This window comes from Scheffersomyces spartinae, assembly GCF_019049425.1.
Source record: "Scheffersomyces spartinae strain ARV_011 chromosome Unknown scaffold_3, whole genome shotgun sequence".
Classification (NCBI taxonomy): Eukaryota; Fungi; Ascomycota; class Pichiomycetes; order Serinales; family Debaryomycetaceae; genus Lizanozyma; species Lizanozyma spartinae.
Genome location: NW_025065050.1, coordinates 94,943 through 117,822, shown reverse-complemented (window position 1 = coordinate 117,822; position 22,880 = coordinate 94,943). Strand labels below are relative to the sequence as shown.

At 37.0% G+C, this 22,880-nt stretch overlaps 6 protein-coding genes and 1 non-coding gene across 7 annotated transcripts; 2 read left to right on the top strand and 5 right to left on the bottom strand.

The window, feature by feature from the left end:
* Positions 1 to 351: 351 nt before the first annotated feature.
* On the bottom strand, positions 352 to 1,884 carry KQ657_003201 (uncharacterized protein; the record flags this gene model as incomplete). The annotated part of the gene is made up of 1 exon (XM_043193933.1): positions 352 to 1,884. The coding sequence occupies one exon, from the start codon at positions 1,882 to 1,884 to the stop codon at positions 352 to 354; it is 1,533 nt and encodes a 510-aa protein (XP_043050985.1).
* Positions 1,885 to 3,116: 1,232 nt separating this feature from the next.
* Positions 3,117 to 8,169, top strand: DAL81 (Dal81p; the record flags this gene model as incomplete). Its single annotated transcript, XM_043193932.1, has 2 exons — positions 3,117 to 3,124; positions 4,755 to 8,169. The coding sequence occupies 2 exons, from the start codon at positions 3,117 to 3,119 to the stop codon at positions 8,167 to 8,169; spliced, it is 3,423 nt and encodes a 1,140-aa protein (XP_043050984.1).
* Positions 8,170 to 8,231: 62 nt separating this feature from the next.
* ARC19 (Arc19p) lies at positions 8,232 to 8,816 on the bottom strand (the record flags this gene model as incomplete). The annotated part of the gene is made up of 2 exons (XM_043193931.1): positions 8,232 to 8,744; positions 8,814 to 8,816. 2 exons carry the CDS (start codon positions 8,814 to 8,816, stop codon positions 8,232 to 8,234), a joined length of 516 nt encoding a protein of 171 aa, XP_043050983.1.
* A 242-nt stretch (positions 8,817 to 9,058) lies between these two features.
* On the bottom strand, positions 9,059 to 10,966 carry KQ657_003198 (uncharacterized protein; the record flags this gene model as incomplete). Its single annotated transcript, XM_043193930.1, has 1 exon — positions 9,059 to 10,966. The coding sequence occupies one exon, from the start codon at positions 10,964 to 10,966 to the stop codon at positions 9,059 to 9,061; it is 1,908 nt and encodes a 635-aa protein (XP_043050982.1).
* Positions 10,967 to 11,856: 890 nt separating this feature from the next.
* On the top strand, positions 11,857 to 17,282 carry PEP1 (type I sorting receptor; the record flags this gene model as incomplete). The annotated part of the gene is made up of 2 exons (XM_043193929.1): positions 11,857 to 11,863; positions 12,739 to 17,282. The coding sequence occupies 2 exons, from the start codon at positions 11,857 to 11,859 to the stop codon at positions 17,280 to 17,282; spliced, it is 4,551 nt and encodes a 1,516-aa protein (XP_043050981.1).
* A 109-nt stretch (positions 17,283 to 17,391) lies between these two features.
* KQ657_003196 lies at positions 17,392 to 17,463 on the bottom strand. Its single transcript has one exon. It is a non-coding gene; the product is annotated as a tRNA-Trp (tRNA).
* Positions 17,464 to 17,632: 169 nt separating this feature from the next.
* Positions 17,633 to 21,751, bottom strand: RAX2 (Rax2p; the record flags this gene model as incomplete). Its single annotated transcript, XM_043193928.1, has 2 exons — positions 17,633 to 21,707; positions 21,747 to 21,751. The coding sequence occupies 2 exons, from the start codon at positions 21,749 to 21,751 to the stop codon at positions 17,633 to 17,635; spliced, it is 4,080 nt and encodes a 1,359-aa protein (XP_043050980.1).
* Between the last annotated feature and the right edge of the window lie 1,129 nt (positions 21,752 to 22,880).

Genomic DNA, 22,880 nt, shown 5'->3' with positions numbered 1-22,880 from the left:
CAAGACCCTCACAATGATAGTATAACAGTTGTGGTTGACTTGAAGAAGTCACCATTGATTTCTTTTGTCATGACAGACTACGAGTACAGTGATTCAGACTACGAAACAGATTCTGAATGGACATCCGAAGATGAACTCCAGCTATCCCCACAACAACACTGGGAAGAATCAGTTAAGCAAATAACTTCGTTGGTCAATCTTGTTATATTTCCATTGCTTGGGAAAGTTCTTGGGAGAAGAATGAGCCATTTAATATGGGGTCATATTGCTGAATGGATTTATGCGTGAGAAAAGAAGTATACATAAATAGAGTATAATGAATTATTAATGATACAGCCTTTATATATAAGTTTATAAACTAACCATAACATCATGGAACCCCTGGTTTATATTTGGCTCAACAATTTCCGACACGATGATATTGACAAAGGGACCTATTATTCCGAATGATATTCTATCAGTCACTTGTTTTATAAGTCTAACATATTCATCTGGGGTACATAGAGAACTGGAATCACTGGATGCAGCACTATTGGATGAGAAAATAGAGCTTGAATCATTGGTAGTAGTCAGTGTATGATTCATGGTGATATTCATCGAAAAGTTGAAATCGCTTATCAGAGATGATGGTGGCTTCACTGTATCTGATCCATTCAAAGTACCTCGCTCCAGATTTCCAAGAGTTGGTATTTGATGTTGAAGAATACCTTGTTTCATGATCTCATATATTCTTAAGATCAATTTGAATAGCACTTGATAAATAAATAGCAAATCCAAGTTTATATTAATTTCCAACTTCTCAATTAGCAATTGCTTACTTGTCAATTTGATAGGACTTGACGAAACTACTGAAGATGTTGCCAATCCACCTGTATGTGTACTGCCATTGATGCTAGCTGAACCAGTTGGTACACCATAATTCGCACTATCTCGATTATACATTGGATTCCCTCCAATTCCTGAATGACAGTCACTTGAGGTTCCACTGTACTCATTCTGACTGTCATAATTGTACATATCACTACCTCTGCGGTAACCTCCATTGGCGGTGTTGTTGTTTGCCGAATTCCCACTTAGTACACTCGAACTTGAAACACCCCTGTGCCCGCCAGCAGACCCATTAGCATTGTGATTATTATTATTATGGTTATTATTATTATGGTTATTATTATTGGTATTATGAGGGTTGTGGCTACTTCTCTTGTTGTACAGAGAAGATGAACCAACATCAAAGTTTTTCAATAGTGTAAGCAAGTTTCTAAGGAACTTAACCTGTTGCACAGTCTGTTGAAGCGTGCTTCTATTTTGTACAGGTTGTGATGAAACTGGTGGCTTTGACATGAATGGATTATCAATCTCAGGAGCTGGGTCCTGTTCTCCCCCACCTAAGGTTGTTGCTGAACCATTTCCGTCATTCAAACTTTGAATTCTGTTCATAAATGTATTTCCATCATTGCTAGTATTTGCTGTAATTCCTGAGGGTTGACTAATTACCCTAGTTCCCGGCCGTTCGTCAATTTGGCTGTTCTTTATCAAGTTTCCAAATGATATACCCAACTTCAACATTTTATTACTATCGATTCCTAATGTATTCTCGCTATTGTTTAATATATTAACCAACTCATCCCTTCTTAATTTATATAGATTCATGAAAATAGTCTCCTCATGTTTATTGGAATTAGAATTCCCTGTGCCATTAGAATCCAGAGGAAGTTGACCTAAAGAGTCATCATCTATAATGGAAGGTTGCGTATTCAAACTAATTCCTCCCAATGTAGGCGTCCCAATAGTATCTTCAGCAGATGGTTTAAAGGGTATTGACGATAGAAGCTCTTGGAGAGTATCTATTTCCAAGTCAAGATACTCCTGTAATGTGGTAGCCATGTCAAACTGAAAGAAGGTAACAACTACTAAATAATTTTCAACAAGTACTCTCACAATTATAGGATCATGAAGAGTTACTTTTAAATGTTTCTGAGATAGTATATGCTATGGACAAGAGGTTTTTGTTTAGGTTTACTTAGCAACCAAATTCTTTACTTTTATAAATTTTGGCTTCTTCACCTTGATTTCTTTGCTCTAGGGTAGTGTTGTACAGGTATTTTTGCGTCGTTCCATACCAAATTTCGGACACTCCCCAGCTAGGATATATGACATCGCTATTCAGCCTTGTGACAGGAAACATCATATGCAAAAGCCCCAAAGTTGCATACGGACGCCTTAATTCATATCGGAACACGTGAACTATAGAATGTACAAACACGTCTTGGAAATTATATTTCAAGCTCTAGAATTAAGAGTCGTAAGACCACATAATTCATACTGATTTTTTGACGCGTGTTATCTTATACATTTACCATATTGCATCACGTTAAAAAATGCTTATAATCGTAAGTGAAAAATGAATTAGGGCGTAGTATGAATCACGTTCACGTTTTAAGATTCACTGTTAGCCGTGTTATCTCCTCAAAAATCTCACTTATAGTGGCTCAAACTTATCGACTACAGATATCCTGTATCCTTAACGTTAAGGCCAGTGGTGGTTACTGTCACTGATCGTTACTGTCACTGATAATTAGGGCCAGTGATTTGGCTAGATATAACTTCACCTAATTTAAATTGTTATGTGCACTAGGTAAGTCGCTACTCTAGTATATTAAGGCTGCCATTTCTTATGTAAAATGTATTGCATTCTGAGCTTCTCCCAAGGCTTTAAACGCATTAACCCTAAATTTTAGGACAATTTATCCATAGTTGTTTGCCTTAACCAAACACATGTTTTCAGTATATTCCATATCCATAGAATTGCCTAGTATGGGGCCTATTTCCGGAAAATCATTAAACCGGCTGACTCCAAGCCTGCAGATTTCGGCGCACTGATTTCATGGGAACAGTGTTAACTTCATTAAACAGTTAATTCATTTGATCTATATGGTGATTCTATTTGCATTCATTGCTCTATTTGGGGCCTTAAGTGCTATATTTATTTTTGGTGGAAGTCCAAATTTCAAAAATACGGTTATTTCCAGAGTTAGACAGGGCCTCTTAACTGTTTTTTCACGAATATATCAACTATTTCACCTGAACAGGAACTCCAAAGGTTTTAAAGTGGCAATATGGTTGGGTCAATGGTCTGTTCCCTTACTTTATGTTACAGTGGTATCTTATTGCGTAGTGCAGTATTTTAGGCTAACTTGGAAGGAGTTACCAATATCCATCAGATATTCGTGGTTTCATCAATTAATTCATATTGTTATAATCCCACTGATCTACATTATCACGTTGTTAACGATTTATTCAGATCCTGGTACCGTTAACTCAACAAATGTAGTGAAAGCAGTTGGTCACTTCAAACCCAATGAACTTATATTTTTCCCCAATGCCGTATGCTCCACCTGTAAGTTAACCAAACCTGCCAGATCAAAACATTGTGGGGTGTGCAACAAGTGCTTTATGTTGTTTGACCATCATTGTATTTGGTTGAATAATTGTGCTGGGTATTACAATTACAAATACTTTCTTGGGTTTCTAGGAGCTAATATTGCACTTTTCTTCTATGGAGGATATGTGTGTATTTTAACTTTAAGTAACTGGAAGGAAGTAAATCATTACTCCAATGGATGGTGGCAGTTGATAGTGGCTACTACAGATACCAATAAGTTGACAGGGATACTTGTTATTTTATGTGTGATATTTTGGGTTATCACGGTTCTTTTCACTGGGCTACATATGAGGTACATATATCTTGGAGTGACGACCAATGAACTAGATAAATGGAGTAACATTGAGTATTTGGTAGAGTTGAAGCTTTTATATCAAGTTGTGGGGAAATACACTTCACTTGGGAACAAAATTTACCTTGAGAGGGCCACTTATAAAGGGAAGTACGTCTATATAAGTTTAGAGAATGAGGACATATTGTTTCATGAAGATGAAGTCCATCCAGAACTCAAATTAGTTCAAAGTATAGATGATTTGATCAACATATATGATAAAGGGTTTATAAATAATTTTCATGAGAGATGCATCATAAAGTACATGGGATGAAGTATAATAAAATAGTAACAATAAAATATAGCTTCTATCTGTCATCATCACGTAAGTGGTTTTCATTAAAGTAAATAATACTCATATAAGAGGTCTCCCCACCAGACCCCGGATGTTACGTTACATTCCTGCAGTATAAGACAAAGGTCGAGGCTTACTTACAATGATCATATCAAGAACTAAATCTTCTTGAAACGCACTCCTTTAAATGTCTGATCCAGTAGGAGTACTGTTTTTGTCTATACCATTTACGTAAAACATAAGTGTCTACCAAGTGCCTTTATTCTTATCATACCTTTTAATTCTTTGAGGTGGACAACAACAAAGGTGGAACTAAAACACACTATAGACAAATACAAAGGGCTTTCCACTGCTTGTTCCATCACCTTTTCGACTATTCTATATAATCCTGGGTTATCTCAATCATCTTATACCTACTACAATCATATCATATACATTGGCACTATTCCACACTAAGTATAACCTCATCGACCTTGAACTCATATAAACTCCACTACCATCTTGTTTTGCTGACATTTTCATTATTGGGTACGACACTACTTTCGCGCAGAGCGTACCAACCCAGGAAAATCAAGGAGAAGAGTGTTAAAGAAAGCTCCATCGCCTTATCTAATACAAAGTGTGATCCCAACTGGAAATTCTCTTACTGGTTAGAACCAGGGTTAACTGAGGATGAACCAGAACAGCCACAACTCCTCTTTGGGACAGGATTCTATGGCTAGACAGCAACAGAATCAACAACAACAACAACTGTTGCAACAACAACAACAACAACAACTGCAGCAAAATCAACAGACAAGTCCACAACGCCACCAGCAACAACAATTACTTCTGCATCAGCTGCGAATACAACAAGCTTCTTATTCATCTTCGGCCCAAACCACTCCCAAAGCAGGCAATCACTATATGGACTCTGAAGAACAATACAAAAACTCCGCCAACATTAACAATAGTAATGGTCGTAACCGTGAGAAGAGCATGGATAAAGGTTCGAATAAAAACATGATGATGAGCATGGGATCAGAAAACTTGGCAGACGTAAACGATAATGGGTCAGGCGACAACGGAAACATGCTGACTAGTACTGCCGGTGGTGGAATGTCTCACTCAGGTTCACAACCTCCCATGGGTCGTCGAAATAGTGATCTTAATCCCACCTCACCTTCAAATTACCTTGATCCTACTTGGACTGCTGGACTCGTGGGTGATGCTAATAATGAATTGTTGTATGGTATGGACTTTAGTGGTGCAGGAGATTTGAATCTTGTTGACCCCATCAGCTTCTCCAATGCGTTGGCTCAATTCGATGCCAGAAGTTTAGACCATACCACTATTGGCAATCAAGATTTAACAGAGTCAAAACTGTCATTAAACGAGAACACTTTAACTCCCCAAACTTCATCCAATCATCAGCAATTTGATAATAGTAATTCACAAAACCCTTCGCTAGGGTCAATGGCCAACCCAACATTGCTACAATTAAAAGCTGATCCTAAATCAAGACAAAAGAGGGCCGATGATAAGAAAGCACCCGTTTCCAAAACATCGACAAAGCAAAGGCGACCTTGTGATCATTGCAGAAGAAGAAAGATAAAATGTGTATTAGCTCCTAGTTCGGAAAATTGTGTTCAATGTGAAGCAAAGTCCATTTCTTGTACATTTCTTGATCAACCTGGCGTTCCGAAGCGTAAAATTGATGAAGCTGGGAGCTTTGCACAACAGAATAAAAGAGGGAAGTTCAATGACAAAGAAAGTAAATTAACAAATTTAACAGATCCAAATTTCAACATAATTAATAATGAAGTTGTTCCTAATGTTCCTATAAGAGATATTCATCCAGTTCAAGATTATTCCTCAATGAACAATTCCTTACTAAAGAAGACGCTTTCATTACAATTCCCGCGATCATCATTTTATGTGGGTCCCACATCTTACATGTATGATATTAACTTGCTTAATCTCATAATTGAAGCCCAATACCAACTGCAGAATAATCAAAGCAATAACTCAAAGATCGAGCAAGTGAATCTTAGTAATACAATTTCTTTAAGAAAGGTCAGTGATCGAGTGCAGTTTATTCTTAAAGACGATCAATCTGCGGAATCATATCAAACAATGTCCAATGATGTGGATACAATAGAAAAGTTTATTGCTCCTCATGGTCAAATACTTATAGACTTGTACTTTCGAATAATTCATCCATCATATCCCATTTTACACAAGAAAGTTTTCCTTGAGAAATATTCCAGAACACACAGAGAATTTAGTGCTCCTTTATTAGCTGCAGTTTATGTTTTAGCTATTCAATGGTGGGATTATGATCCTCAGTTAAATCGATTCCCAAAGCCTAATGTTGAGTTAATTCTAAAGATTGGATTGAATAATTATTTACTTGAGATATTAAAGCGTCCTAAGTTAAGTGCTGTCCAAGCAGGCTTATTATTATTACAATGTAAGCATATTATTCAAGCTAAAGATAGCGCTGCGAATATGTCACAGTTTGGAAATTTACCTGGAAGTACTCCCAATGTACTGTACAATTCAATAGGGAACTCAGATTATAGCGATTGGGTATTAGGAGCTCAAGTATTAGCATTAGCAGAGGAATTGGGGTTAGGCATGGATTGTAACAAATGGAAGTTGCCAAAATGGGAGCGGGGATTAAGAAAGAGGCTAGCGTGGGCTGCATATATGGAGGATAAATGGCTATCACTTAAGAATGGTAGACCATCTCATATTAATGAGAATAATTGGGTAGTTGTGCCATTAATTGAGGAGGATTTTCCTGAGAAGCATGGTGATGGTGATCTTAAAGAAGGATCATCTGATATCGATAATGGTAAGAAGATATTTATGAATTTGATTCAATTGACAACGATATTATCTGATATCTTGAATGGATTTTATTCCATGAAAGCAATGCAAGAAATTGTTGATCTTGATCAAGTTTTAATGATAGCAAAGCCTCTTCAATTAAGATTACGAAATTGGTATCAAACATTACCTGAAGAACTTCTGATGAACTCAATGCAACCCCGAAAGTTATGCTCTAATGGGTATTTACAATTGGCATACTTTGCAACTGAACTAACGTTACACAGGAAAATTGTAACAGTTATTTATCAACAAAGTCAACAAAACAATCCTCCACTTGAGGCAAAGGTAAGGGTTTGTCGTACAGCAGCGAGAACAAGATTAATAGCTTCGATTGAATTTGTTAAGGATTTGAAACCTGAACATATACATTCATTTTGGCATTCATCAGCTGCATCTAATTTTACTTTAATCGGTACCTTTGCAGCTCTTTTGTTTATCTCATCGACGTCAAAAGAGGAAAGTGACTTTTATAAAGATCAAATATTCAACTATAGGTGGATTTTAAGAATATCATCCAAGGGCTTTGAACATGCTGGTGAAGCATTACATGAGTTGGATATAATACTTAATCGTATCCCTGGTTTACTTAATGATAGTATTGATTTGCCTATGGTTTTACCAATAGTTCCTACTGTTGATTACAGAAACCGTTCTCAAGGTAGATCTAGTGGTGGTGTTTCACAAGGCAATCAAGCTCAAAACCCTCAATTGCAGCAACTCCAGGGACAGCAGTCGCAATTGAATCGACAACAACAGCAACAGCAGCAGCAGCAGCAACAACAGCACCCACAGAAGGCAGTATCTTCACCTATGATGGCCAATGATGGCAGTAATAAGAATAGTCCTGGAGTCTATCCTAATCGTCCATTACAAGCCGGACAAAGAAGAATGAATTCTACTCAAGGAGGTGGTCGAGGTCAGAATGTTGGATCACCTTATTCCCCACAAAACTTTTCATCCCCATCATTTTCCCAAGTGCCACCATTTGTGCCCAATTCCAATACTATATCCAGAGGAGGCCAATTTGTTGTGAATTCCCCACAATCATCTCAAGGGCTATCACCAAAGGAGATCATCAAACAACAGAGACCTGTGATGTCCAATGGATCGAAAGGAAATAGTCCTGTTATGGTTAGATCACCTAATGTTCAGCAGGCTACGCCCAACGTTCCACAAAATGATGATAATAATTCAGATGTACGGTCTTTACAAAATGGTAAATAATAACAATATAAGTTGATAACAGTTGTAATAAGTTGTACTAAGTGATATATTCATATATAGACTTAATCGAATGGGATGAGATACGCTTCGGCAATAACTCTGGCTCTTGCATTTAAGAATAACTTCATTTCACTGATTTCCTTATCAACATCTTCCATGAACTCGATAATAAAATCCACAAGTTTACTCTTTAACATTTCTTCCGTATGGAAATTGGTTACCAAGAAGGAAATATCGTAGCCCTTAAGTGGGACTCTTCTTAAGATGAAGAAGTTTTCAGCTCTTGCCTCTAAGAATCTGGTAAACTTATGGACCAATATTTGTTCGATTTCATCTGCTTGTTTGATTTTAATGGATATTCTAACTGAATTAACGGATGCTTCAATCAAGATCTTTTCGTTTTCGTTTCTAGCAATTACCATGGGATTCAAGATTAATTCAGGGTTATGGCCATTGTCTACTTCGATTTCAGGTATGTTGTGTCTTTCCACCAATTGGGACGAGAAGTCTTCTAAACATATGGCTGCTGTTAATGAAGCTCGCACAGCTGTCAAATATGGCTTTAAAGATTGAGACTAGTTCAATTTGTGTCAGTATAAAAGTGTCAGTCTGAATGGAGTAGTCATTTTATAATATCCACATACCATTATATATATATATTTATATCTGTAATTGTATTAGTGTTTTAGTGCTAGTGTTTAGAGGTGGTGGTACCCAGAACGATTTAGGTATGTCATTACACCAGACCCGAACTTCCGCAGTAACCTGAGCCGCACACTACTTGCCATGGTAGCGCGGTTTGGATGGTTTATATGGAGTGATCCGGTTCATGAATGTGACTATATAAACGGTTTCCTTGTATTCTTTATTAAATATAAGTTGATATATATTAGTAATTCATTAATACTGGCTTCCCTGTAACCAATTCACGTTTGGTCTTCTTAAGTTCATTGCTGATTTCTTCTTCTTCTCTTGGTCGTTTCTTGCTTTCTTGTGACGTAAGAACAGCTGCCAATTCCACCAACACTTTATTAATACTGTCTTTAATTATTGGCTCGCTTGTTTCATTATCAGAATAAAAGTCATTGATTAGCGATACCAAACTTCTTAATTCTTTCAATTGTTTCAATTCCTCGGTCACTTCATCTCCAATCGAAGCCACTTGTAGTGTATAAACTGTTGTTCCATCAGAAGGCTCAGTTCGTTGGATGAAGACCTTTTGTGACTCAGACTCTGTCCCTTCTTCATTTACTATAGCAATGCATGCAATGTTGGTGTATGTGAAACTTAACTGTCTAGCACATTCCTGGATCACGTGGGCTAGTTTCTTGTTGAAAGATTGAAGTCTCTTTTCCTGTTGGGCCAAGAATTCAATACGAAGACCAGTGAAAACTTCATGTAGACTTTCATCGTTAATCCCAAGATTAAACGACGAAAGTCTCTCGTCTTTGATTTGTAGGATGGTATTATGGAATATCTCATAGGACGAAAATATCTTGTGCAAGGTGATGTCAACTGTTGGTGACTTCTTGCAATAATCCGTGATAGCCGTGTTTATCAAATCCTTCTTCAACTTTATGGATTGCTCCTTCTCATCAAGAATATCCCAAAAGAGTTCCATAGGAGTAGAACCCCTTCTACCACACAATTCAATAAAACAATCATGATCCTCAATTTTACTGTACACATCTTGAAATGTTGTGGTACTCTTGATATCCAAAGTGTTTAGTAAATCAGAAAACTGGTGTCTTGCCTTACGATCTCTTCTTTTATTGGCCTTATCGATTTGGTGGATTTGATCTTTGAGTTTCTTGATCTCCTGGGGATATAAACAAGTTTGATATAACTCAAGAATATCAGCTTTTGAAAGTATACTGAAATGCTTATTGGCTTGGAAACGTGGATCTTCCGTTAAACTGCCATATAATTCATTCCAATCTCTACTATTTGTAATGTATGCTGGTTTCATATCCATAAGATATGTTTCCAATTCAAACAATGCTTGCTTTCTATCTTCTTGTATACTTTTATTTCGTTCTGATCTCAACTTGTTTCTAAAATCAATAAAGATTTTAACTACCTGGTTATCAGAAAGAACAGAAAGCTTAAAAATAGGATTATCATCTCTAATCAATAAATCCTTAATGGTAACCCATCTTGTTTTATCATTAAGTTTACCAGCTTGTTGATATTTCTTCAACTCTTGTATAAAGTTTTCCTCTAACTTTTCCACCACCTTGTTTCGATTCTCCGCTTCTTGTTGAATTCTGGAAAGGAGATATTCATCATACAATTGTTGTCTTCGGAGTGGATCATTGATAGCCCAATACGTTGGATTGGTGATAAATGTAGACATGACTTTCTGGAATGACCAAGTAGAATCCACTTCACTATCTTGTAAGATCTTTTTGAATGCATCTTCAGCATCTTCAACAGATTCAAACTGCGGTGGATTGACTATACTACTTTCAAGTACTCTTTCCGATTCCAACCGTTCATCCAATTGACTCTTGGATTTCGATTCTTTGATGATACTTGTGGATGCTGGTGATGATTCAGACTTTTCCTTCTCTGATTCCACAACAGCAGTGCTGAAATTTATCCCAGGTGGTGGACTCCATGTGGTTTCTTGTGTTTTTTCATTATAATAATATTCTCTTCCATCATCAGTCTTAAACACAGACCATTCACTGGCACTATTCTGGCCTATTGGTTTCTCCCAAGAAGTCTCTTGAGTCCGAACATTGTAATAATATACGCTGCCATCCTCGGCGTATGCCTCTTCCCATTCAGACATAATAAAGCAGTAACTCCTACTACTACTGCTACTACTACCGGTGCGTATACTCTGATACCAGCCGTGCTAACACTCGGATGGATGTTTAGACATTATTTCTGGGATGCGAAAATGTCGCACCAAAAATGACTTGCGGTGCCCTATCCACACACACGTATATAATAGTATAGTTTATGTACTTCATTAGATTAGCACTAATCCCACTTTAAACAATAGTAGCAAGAATGAAAATAGTGTATACTGAAGGCGAGATCATGGCGTTGAATTCAGACCGCGTCATTTCGAACAAAAACATAAAACTGGTGATCAGGGTCTTGGCTGCAAACAGTGGTTTATCTCGTGTTGGCGGTAAACTCAATGCTCAACACCAAGGCAATTACAAGATTCATAATGGCCATCAACTTGATGATACAAACTGCTTAGATCCAATGTATATCAACCCGTTCATTGTAACAGGCTACAATGGTCCCAACATAAGAGCCCCCACTCTTTATCAACATCGCACACCATCATTTAGACCAGTGCCTCCACGAGCTAGGGTGATCAAGTTGAAGCATAACGACATAGTACCAGAAGGCGCAGTCTACATCGGGAGAGAGAATCCACAGATCAATCGCACATTTAGTCCACCACCTATTTGGAGATTTGGATCTGGTTGGGAACTTACATACATTGGGCAGGACGGCTATATCCGTACTAATCTTGAGAATACGTCTCACATGTTACCTCTTTTTACGGCTCGTCCTCATCTTCATCCTCATCCTTGGCCACCAGCTTTTAAATATGTCTATGATTCTACCAGAACTAACAAGGAGAATCCGTATTCTGGTACTGGTTTCTTCCCCTGTCATAAAGGCACGACTTAACTTCAAACGTCACTATTTGACAAGATGACTAGTGTGCAGGGGAGAGATCAAAAGGGTAACTACAAGAAACATAAACTTCAAATCAAATATGAGATGGGTTGGAAATAATACCAATGGAAGAAACTAAGAATGTGGAGACTTTCTGGCTACCCAAATCAGAATGGGAATACTTTCTCATAGAAATGTATGTGTGAAATAAACGAGTTTTAGCTCAACTTCAACTTTAACCAACTTCCAGCTAAGCTCAAGTACTGACTATTTAGTCGACTTTCCGATAATGAACTTCAAGTTCCTATCAAATTTGATTATCTTATATTTCAATCAATGATTCTGGGTGGTCTTCGAAAATATAATGGGATAATAGGAGAATCTGTGCCCTATGATATTCTTCATGTTACAGGGAAACAATGTATAATTCGGGTTCCAGCTATGTATGGTGATTATTTTGACCATATGAGATTCTATACTTGCAATCTTTCCAAATATAATAGTGACACCAATGAAATGTGTACGTTCCAGGTGACAAAGTCCAGAGATATAGGGTTATTTCTTAATAAGGTGCATATATAATAAGCATATAATACCACTGTATACAACGAATGTAATACTACTTACTGCTACTCTGTATACTGCTGTACCACTGTATTCATACACCGTATACATCTACAAGGTACTGCTTACTACTGTTGATACTGTTGAACTACTGATCCTACTGTACACTGTTCTGCACACTGCCATACTAAACAGTGCTTGCCAGTACGAGGCTGGTCCTTCCTGTAGTATTTTGAGCGCGAATAGATCTGACGTCAAACTTAGGCCGGTGGCATTTGATACTATCTTCTTCTAGCCAAAGTCTGTGATACGTCAACATGTGGAACGTGTTTCCAAACTTGACAATATGGTTAGTGGTGCTTGTGTCCTTGACGCAAGCTTTCACTCCCAAAGTCTCCTTTTCTCAAGGTGGCCACCGTGAGAACGCTATAGCCTACTTTGATGATACACCCAATATCTTGATCCTTCAGGAAGGTAAATTGAAGTTCTCACAAGATGACGGGGTTACCTTTGAAGAAGTAAAGGCGTTCAATGATGCGGTCGTGCTTGATTTCCGGATGGATGAGTTTGATAAGAAGAGAGCTTATGTGTTCACCAAATCAGAAAGCCAATATGTTACCTTTGATCAAGGGAAATCTTGGAAAGCTTTCAAAATCCCCCATATGGATAACATACATGCCTATCCCTCTATTATTAGTAATGCCGTTAAGCCAGAGTACGTCCTCTTTGAAACAACTGTTTGCAAGGGACGTGGTGGCAGGCATTGTCTGCATCATTTCTTTGCTACTACAGATGCATTTAAGAGTGATCCTCAAATGCTCCCCTTAGAAGATGCCACTTTCTGTCGGTTTACCAGAGGTAACAAAGAATCGACCATTGGTAAGGAATCTTCCATCGTATGTTCGGTCGATAAGAAGAATTCCTTTGATCATGTGATGGAATCTGAAATCCACTGGTCTGATGATTTCTTCAAAACTTCCAAAATAGTCTCTGATAGTTTAAAGAGTGCTAAAAACACCCAAGTTAAACCAATCATTGATTTACGGGTGGAAGAACAATTTATTGCTGTTCTTGTTCAAAATGACAGATTCAATGCTAAATCTTCAGTCACATTGTATGTTTCTGTTGATGGTATAAACTATAAAGAAACCAACTTAAGTGTCAATGTTGTTTCTGGAGTTATAATGTTTCAAAAATCCTCTAAACTGTCAATCTTCCTCACTGTTGCAAACTACGCTACAAGACCCGCAGTAGGTTATGGTTTGGTTACTGCTACATTGTATGCTTCTGATTCTACGGGGTTGAAGTTCCGTAAAGTTTTGGATGATGTGGAAATGAACTCATTGGCAAGAGTAGAAAATATCGAAGGTGTTTGGTTTGCTAATATTGTCAATAAAGATTCCTTAGCAGATGGTGAGGAATTAATGCACAGTGTGATTTCATTTGATGATGGGTACCATTGGGACCCTTTAAAAATCAATGATGAATCTTGTATGAGATCTAAAGATTGTTCATTACATTTATCCGCAATTCAGCAATATTCTGGTGAAGGGACTTTTGTTACTGGGCCTGCTCCGGGTATAATTATGGGTGTTGGGAATATTGGTAAAGGCTTAGTATCTGTACTTTCAGGCGAACAGCAAACTTATATTTCCAGAGATGGTGGTGTTTCATGGACCAAAGCTATTGATACCATGTGTATTTTCTCCTTTGGTGATCAAGGGAATATTATTGTTGCTGTTCCATATTATCAAAAGAATATGGCACCTACCAATATGTTTTATTATTCATTGGACCAGGGGAAAGCCTTCCATTCTGCTACTTTTGAAAACCCATCGTATCCAATTTCTTTGATTACTACCATTGATGGGACATCGACCAAGTTTTTTATGACAGGACTTTTAGGAGTAGGGGATGGACTTCTGCTTGGGTTCTATAGTATGGATTTCAATGAAGCATTTGATGGGAAAAAATGTGGAGATGACGATATGGAAGAAGTTTATGTGAGAAATGTCTTACCTGATGGGAAACCATTGTGTATCTATGGACGTGTTGAAAAGTTCAGTAGAAGAAAGCAAGACGCTCAATGTTTGGTTAAGAAACTTTATGAAGATGTTAAAATCAATGAAGAAGCATGTGAATGTACAGGACAAGACTTTGAATGTACCGAAATGTTTAAACTTGGTGAGGATGGGAATTGTATTCCTGATCCAGCAAGAATTCAAGAATATTGCTTACTGACCGGTGCAAAAGATTTCACCTCCGATAATATGAGATTGATAACTGGAGATTCTTGTAAGAACTCGGAAACAATTGCCAAAAAATTGGTTACCAATGAAAAATTTGTTTGTTCTGATTATAAAAATGGCAAGAATGGTGGTGATAACAATAATGGAGGTTCCAACTCTCCAATTCAAACAGTACTAACAAAGTTACAAGGAAAAATGCTTCAATATTTTTATCTTGAACAAGCAGACGGGATTAATACCGATAACGTAATAGCAAGAACAGATGATAATGTGTGTCATATTTCTCATGATGGTGGTACTACATTTAAACGTCTTAACACTGGAGAAGAAGTTATGGCCATATATATTGGTTATGTTCCAGGACAGGTTATCTTGGTTACACCCAAGCCAGTTATTTACGTCTCCTTCGATGCTGGGAATTCATTTGTTGAAAAGCAAGTACCAACGAAACCTGCAAGTGTTATCAAAACACTTAGTTTTCATAACACAAATTCCACTACTTTCATTTGGTATGGTAGTGAAAATTGTAATGTTCTTGGTCAAAACTGTGATTACACTGCTTATTTAACTCAAGATGGAGGTGAAACATTTATTGAGATGGCCAAAGACGTTTTTGATTGTGAGTTTGTTGGATCTCATTTTGAATCCCCCGCTAATCCTGATATGATGTATTGTACTGGGATTAATAAGTCAACCAATAAAAAGGCACTTGTTTCCAGTGTTGATTATTTTGAACATGGTGAAACCGTTTATGACTATATCACTGGATTTGGTGTAACGGGTAATTACGTGGTAGTTGCACTTGTTGAACAGGATAGGCACTCTTTAAAGGCCAAAGTTACAGTGGATGGTTCAACGTTTGCTGATGCTGATTTCCCTCGGCATCAGCAAGCCAACATGCAAATGGGGTATACAATTTTGGATTCTGTTACTAAATCCATTTTTTTACATGTGACTACTTATAATGAAGTCGGGAGTATTTTAAAATCAAATTCCAATGGTACCCTGTATGTTATGGTCTTGGATAATGTTAATCGGAATAGTATTGGGTATGTTGATTATGAACGAGTTGAAAGTTTGGAAGGGGTTTTATTTGCTAATATTGTTGAATCACGGAGTGGTGAAAGTAAGAACTTACAAACCTTAATTTCCCATAATGATGGTGCAGAATGGTCACTTTTACCTCCTCCTTCTGTTGACTCTGAAGGTAAAAAGTACAGCTGTATTGGCAAACCACTTCGTGAATGTGCTTTACATTTGCATGGATACACCGAAAGAGCTGATTTTAGAGATACTTTTGGATCTTCATCAGCCGTTGGGGTTTTTATAGGAATTGGGAATGTGGGACCAAAATTAGAAGGTAAAGATCAAGCCAATACTTATATTTCAACCGATGCCGGACTTACTTGGAAGGAAATTAAAAGGGGAGAATATATGTGGGAATATGGTGATAGAGGTACAATTTTAGTATTGGTGAATGGTCATGAAGAAACAAATGTACTTCATTACTCATTGGATGAAGGTAATACATGGAATGATTATCAATTCACCGAAGATAAAGTTGAAATACTTGATTTGGCAACTGTTCCTTCAGATTCATCTCGTAAGTTTTTGATATTTGCTCGTCACGGTGAAGGTAAATCCACCTTGGCATATTCCATTGATTTCAGTGGTATTCACACTCGTCAATGTACTCTTGATTTGGATAACCCATATAATGATGATTTTGATTTCTGGACTCCTGTTCATCCTGAATCCAGCGACAATTGTTTATTTGGTCATGAAGCTAAATACTTGCGTCGTGCTGTTGGACATAATGATTGTTTTATTGGTAGTGCACCATTGAAGGAGGGTTTTAAAGTGGTCAGAAACTGTTCTTGTACCCGTCGTGACTTTGAATGTGATTTCAATTATTACAGAGACATTGACAACACCTGTAAGTTGGTCCAGGGGTTAACTCCAGCTGACCGTAAGAAGGAAATGTGTGAGAAGGACAATGCCTTTGAGTATTTCAAACCTACAGGATACAGAAAAATCCCACTCTCTACTTGCGTTGGGGGTAAGAACTATGCCAGTTGGGACGTTGAAGCATGTCCTGGGAAGGAGAAGGAATTTAATCAACATCATGGTAGAGAAATCACTGGTGGTAAGATTGGATTTTTGATTTTAGTTCCCTTACTGGTATTCCTCTTTGCTGTGTGGTTTGTATATGATAAGGGTATCCGTCGAAATGGAGGGTTCAAGCAATTGGGTCAAATTCGATTGGATGACGATGCAGGAGAAGATGGATTCCACCCCATTGAAGAAAATAATGTTGATGTGGTTGTTAACTCTGTTGTTAGAGGTGGGGTTTATGGTTTAGCCGTTGTCATTGCGGGTGTCAAGACTATTGTTAAGGCGCGCCAAGTAATACTTGGGAGAATCACCAAGAGACTATTCCGTCGGAACGTCGGAAGGAGAGATTACGTTCACGTGCCGAATATTGAAGAAGAAGACGATTTATTTGGTGATTTCAATGAAGATTTTGAAGGTGGTGAATTTGACCAAGATGCTGTTGAAGATGCTGACATTTTTGTTGAAGAAGCAACTCCATCTCAACCAGACAGTGGACTTTTCAACATAGAAGATGAAGAGGATAATAAGCCATAGTTGGACGTATATATTCTAGAAGCAAAATATATTAATCAAACATTAAATAATAGTCAACTAGAAATGAATTCATGAAAAGATATTCAGTAATATTCTAAAAAAAAGGAATTGACACGGACAGGAATTGAACCTGCAACCCTTCGATCTGGAGTCGAAAGCTCTACCATTGAGCCACCGCATCACCCTTAGAAAAAACTTGTAGCCCATCTTGTGATAATACTTAAGAATAAATATCTGGTAGCGCGTAACCATATTAAAGTATAAAGTCCATTACAATGTTGTACAATTATATTCCCACAAATCTATTTGATTCTATTATAATACAATATATAAAGTTTAAGTGTGAAAAATCATGCCTTTTCACCTCTTTGTAAATCCATTTCATAAATCAAATCTTCAGGATTAACTGCGTCCATCATATCCTTTTCATGAATTCTTTCTTCTGAATCGTCCTCCTTCTTTCGAAGTAATAAAAGGAATGGAATCAAGTACAAAAGTCCCAAAAGAGTTGTTGAGCCCAAGGCACAAGCTAAAGAAATCCCCACAACTTTACCTCTTGATAAAAGTTTTTTAGTTAAATCTGAAGATGATTGGAAACTAAAGGAATCCATAATAAGCAAAGAATTCACTTTACCTAATTTATTTTGGGAATTGGCAGTGAAAATATAAGGAATCCAATTGGTTCCATTGTATAATGCAACGTTAACTTCACCATAATCTTTCAATTGAAATGTTCCCGATAAAGCCAAAATCTTATTTTTATCAAAGAATTGGGCTTTAGATACTGAATTAGATTTAGATAAATGTAGCAATTTAATATCTGTGAATTCAGTTTCATCATCATAGATTATCCCATCATCGATTCTTGTCCAATTCTTCCCATTAAAACCAGAAATAAAGTTATCACCGTATGCAATTATTCTTCCATCGAATGAATTATCATTGCTAACAAACTTGTTCACCACATAATTGGACCCCAAGGAGTTTAATGAAGAAGTTGACAGTACAAGTTGACTGGTATCAAAATTATATTGAATAAAATTCACTTGGTTTGAATTCAAGGTGAAATTACCAGAAATAAGTACTTCATTTGAGGAAAAGAACTTGATATCGGTGACTGAACCTGAGAATGAGTCATTATTAGCGAAAGGATTATTCCATCTTGTATTATCCAAATCATAAACACATAATCCTTTACAACTTAAGGACCCAGCTTGGTCAAATTCTCCGCCCACTAAAAGTTGGTTCTTCTGTTCACTCAATGCAACAGCATTAACTGCTATGCCATTACCATTATCACCATTAGCGGAACTTGAAAGCATGGCTGGTTGGAAACTGGTCAAAGTATTGTTGGTCAAATTATAAATGAATAGACCAGAGAATTCATTATTATCGCTTGAAACTGACCCATTGGTTCCAATAAAAAGATACTGGTTTTTAGTATCAGCATATAAACTAATAACCGAAGTATCAGAAGGCCATTTCAACTCATTTGACAATGGAATGATTCCAGAACCATTATTATTTATAAATGCCAAATTCTGAGCATTAGTGGTATTAAACTGTCCACCAATCACACTCAAGGAAGAATTTAAATAATATGAGGTTAAAAGTCCACCACCACCAGAAGAGATGTTCAAATTATAACTGGAAAAGTTTTGCAGATTATCCAAATATGCTTGGTCAATTTCATAGAATTCCATGGTAGTCAAGGATGAGCCTCCCAAAATTTGTTGGTTGCTATTTAAGGAAAGGGCAAGAGATATGTTAAATGTTTGTCCACCATCAGTTACCCATTTCTTATTAGTGTTATCCCAAGTTTGATACTCATTATTGTTAAGAGTGAAAACAAAGTAGTTAATGTCATTGAAGGTCAAATTGGTAAATTGATAATTTTCAGCCAGTAATAAGGAGTTCCCAAACCCATACCAGATATTATCATTGTAGAAGACAAAATTATTGATATTGGAAACTGATTTATTGGTCAGCATATCTATCAAGTTTATAGAAGAGTTCCCATCATTGCTAAGAGTGAATCCACCTAACATCATGACCCCATCTTCATATTTGATGATTTGAGATACTGGAGAATTAAACAGAGCTCCATAAATGACATTATCACTAGTAGCTCTCTTCTTGTGTATCAGTTCTATAGTAGTAGAATTTGAACTTGAATTAAATTGACCGAGATTAATAGTCATCAAATTGGTATTCAGTAACGACATAACTGAAGCATCTGTTTGGTTAACTTCAAAGGCACCTTGTGCAAGTAAAGAAGACAGCTGTTGAACAAACTCACTAATCACAGAACCATTTGCTAATCTAGAACTCAACAAATTAATTGAGGAGTTACCCACATAAGAATTCTCCAGATTAATAATCATAGTCTTATTATTATCACTAGAGTAAGCAACTTTTGAAGTGTTGAAATCTGTAAAATTATCCAATGAATATTCAAAGAGTCCATTCAATCTAACATACGATAATTCATACGTAGAATTGGTAGATTTGGTTAAATTGTGAATCAAATTATCATCCAATGCAAGCAAACTAGCAGTGATTTTATCAACCACCATCCAATGTTGATCAGAGTTGGTATTGATTGCACTATCATATGAAATTTCAATTCTGGTCAAACCATCACTAGCATTTCTTGAAGTAGACCCATTTAAATGACCTTGATACAAATAATCAAACTTATCGTAATTATTATTCTGATAAATGGTATTGGTCTTTAAGATATTATCATTACCATCAATAACAGATACATTTACAATGGATCTGAAGTCACATGAGTTATCTTGTAGACAACCAGGAGTGGAAATGATGATGGAATAGTTCCCAGAATAGGAAATATTGGGGTACAAGGTCATTTTGGCATTGGTATCGAAAGAAACCAAATAATCATTATTAACAACGGAATCCGAAACGTTGGTGATGGCTTGGAACGTACCATTGTTGATTTTGGAGCTATTAACATAATCCAAATCAGAGGCACAATTGGGTTCGTTCAATGTTTCATTACCATAAGTGGATATTGAAGTCTGAAACACTTGGAATCCCCCAAGTGCTCCTCTATTACCATACCAATCAATAATTGTCACACCAATGCTATCAAATGCCACGTTATTTATAAGTGCAAACTCTTGATAATTAGACCCATAACCCAATGTCTTGGTGTTATTGGAAGAATCGTAATAACTGGTATACGAACCATCTTCTTCAATGAAAATCGAACTAGAATTGGCTATAGTAGTAATATTAGCAGCATTCTTCTCAGCAATTGCTTTCAAGTCACTTGATGTCATCAAGGGACACCAAGCATCACAAATCTCCATTTTGTTGGTCTGTGGGTTGATATAAGTCAAGTTCATTATACCAGCATTTGGATAAGAGTAGATCCGGAATAACTTAGTACCGTCAGTTCCTTCTGGAATATAAAGACGTACTTTGGTCGGGACAATCCCCTTCATTGGATCAGGCATGGCTACTCTCCATTGAGCACCCATACCATCAAGTGCATACCAAGGATTTGAAGTTGCTGGACATATGATTGAACTTTCGGTATTCTGGGTTGCACCATTTATGCTGCTGAATATCCCATTCTTCAATGAAACAACTTGTTCAGCTCTGATATATGTGCTGTTGGTGGTATTCTTCTTTGTTGAGTTGGTGGAGTTATGTATTAACAATTCAGGGAACCCCAAGGTATCAAACTTCCCACCAAATATAATAGAACCTTTGTTAGCATCATTATCAGAATTAGTTTGGTCCATTATTCTTGCGATAGCGTTGACAGACGCCCCTTCACCGAACCCCTTGAAGGGAAATGTGTTGACTGAATCAGCAGTGACGTTATACACTGCAGCTCCAACAGTACTATTAAAGGTGAAATCACCTCCAAGATATATCAAATCATCATCTATAAGTATGGCCTTGACTGAACCTCCAGATATGGTAGGACTTGAAGAAGAAGAAGATGATGATGATGATGATGACGATGATGATGGGTAAAAGATTTGAATAACAGAATCAGAAGTCACGTTATACAAAAAGGGAGGTTGGATGGGTTGGTTTTTGAATGTAGTGAAGTTACCATTAACAATAATAGTATCATCAGTATATTTTTCAAGGTAAGATATTATACCATTAACCGAAGCCAATAGTTTACTAGTGTTATCATCAGTATTTCTCAAGTATAAGTTTTGAGGAGCTGAAGTAGATACCGTTGAGTTATCGTTTTCTCTTTTGGTTAGTTCTTTTGACGATGATGATGATGATGATGATGAAGCCAAGATAGAAGACTCGTTAACAAATGAATACACGGATAAACTATCAAAGTCACCCAATATACCTAATCGACCACCAAACTGAGAATATGCAAGATCGGGTTGGGATATTTGGACATCGTCACCATTGACTGATCTAAATAGTAGCAACGCGTATAGTATAAGCGTTGCAAACAACATGATGACGATTTAAACGAATGTAAAGGTTGTGGTGCTAAAGAAAGTTAGGAATAAAATTGTATATCTAAATGAATATAAGAAGGCTTAAATGCGTCTCGTCAGAGGTTTCAACTAGAAGCAAAAGAAAACAAGTGTCAAGAATGAAGTCAGACAAAGAAACTGCAAAGAATAATGTTCGGTCGCAGTTGTATATAGCAGCTAAAAGTACGGTAGTATATAACAGTTACATTTACAGTGATATTATAGTGGTATATAACAGTTAGCGGGTATCGGTGTCGTTTCATGGTCAAGTTCTAAGGCAGTTCTACAGCACAGTACCAACAATAACAGCATACTAAGTTCTGGTGAGTTATTTCATTACACTTGTGTATTAAACCGCATCAAATGGTTTCGCTCATCTTATATGGAGGAGTGTTTGATTTGGACTGAATCAATTAGGGAAAACAATAACAGCATGTTCATATCAAACGGCAACACAGGTAGTGTACAGCCATACACCAGTTCCTACGCAGGGGGATGCGTTAAGATGCATATTTAGGGGTTGGAGACCACTTCAGTCATGGCACTATTGATAAAAAATATAATGCTTATTATTTCCATGTATTTAACTACCATGTTATAACGTTGTTAGTATTATGAAGGGTTATAAGGTGTTTCACATTTGCCACAGATCCAAGTATGTCACGTGACTTGATGTTGGTTTTACGTTGTGGTAGCGCGGACAGTGGGAGACGGTAACCAAGACACACAAAAGATAATGGGGCAGGTCTAATCAAATCGATTAGTTAAAGGAGCAAGCTAATAGGGAGACAATAATGAGGGGAATAGGTCTTTCTTTGATTTGATTCGGGTTTAAGGATCAAAAGGGATTATTCCCAAAAAAAGGTTCCTTTCACAAGCCGGTAATATTTAAGCTTGTTCCGGTTGTATTACGTTACAGTATATTACATTACGTTACATGATGTTACGTTAAGCCTTTCATCGTAGTATAATTATAACACCCAGTATCATGATTACCCTTGATATTTGTTCACTCATTACTTGTAAGCACTTATTCTTTTCCGCTGAACTTGTCGCCGATACCGGCATGCAAATGCGGAACTCAAAGCCAGAAAAAAAAAATTTTGGC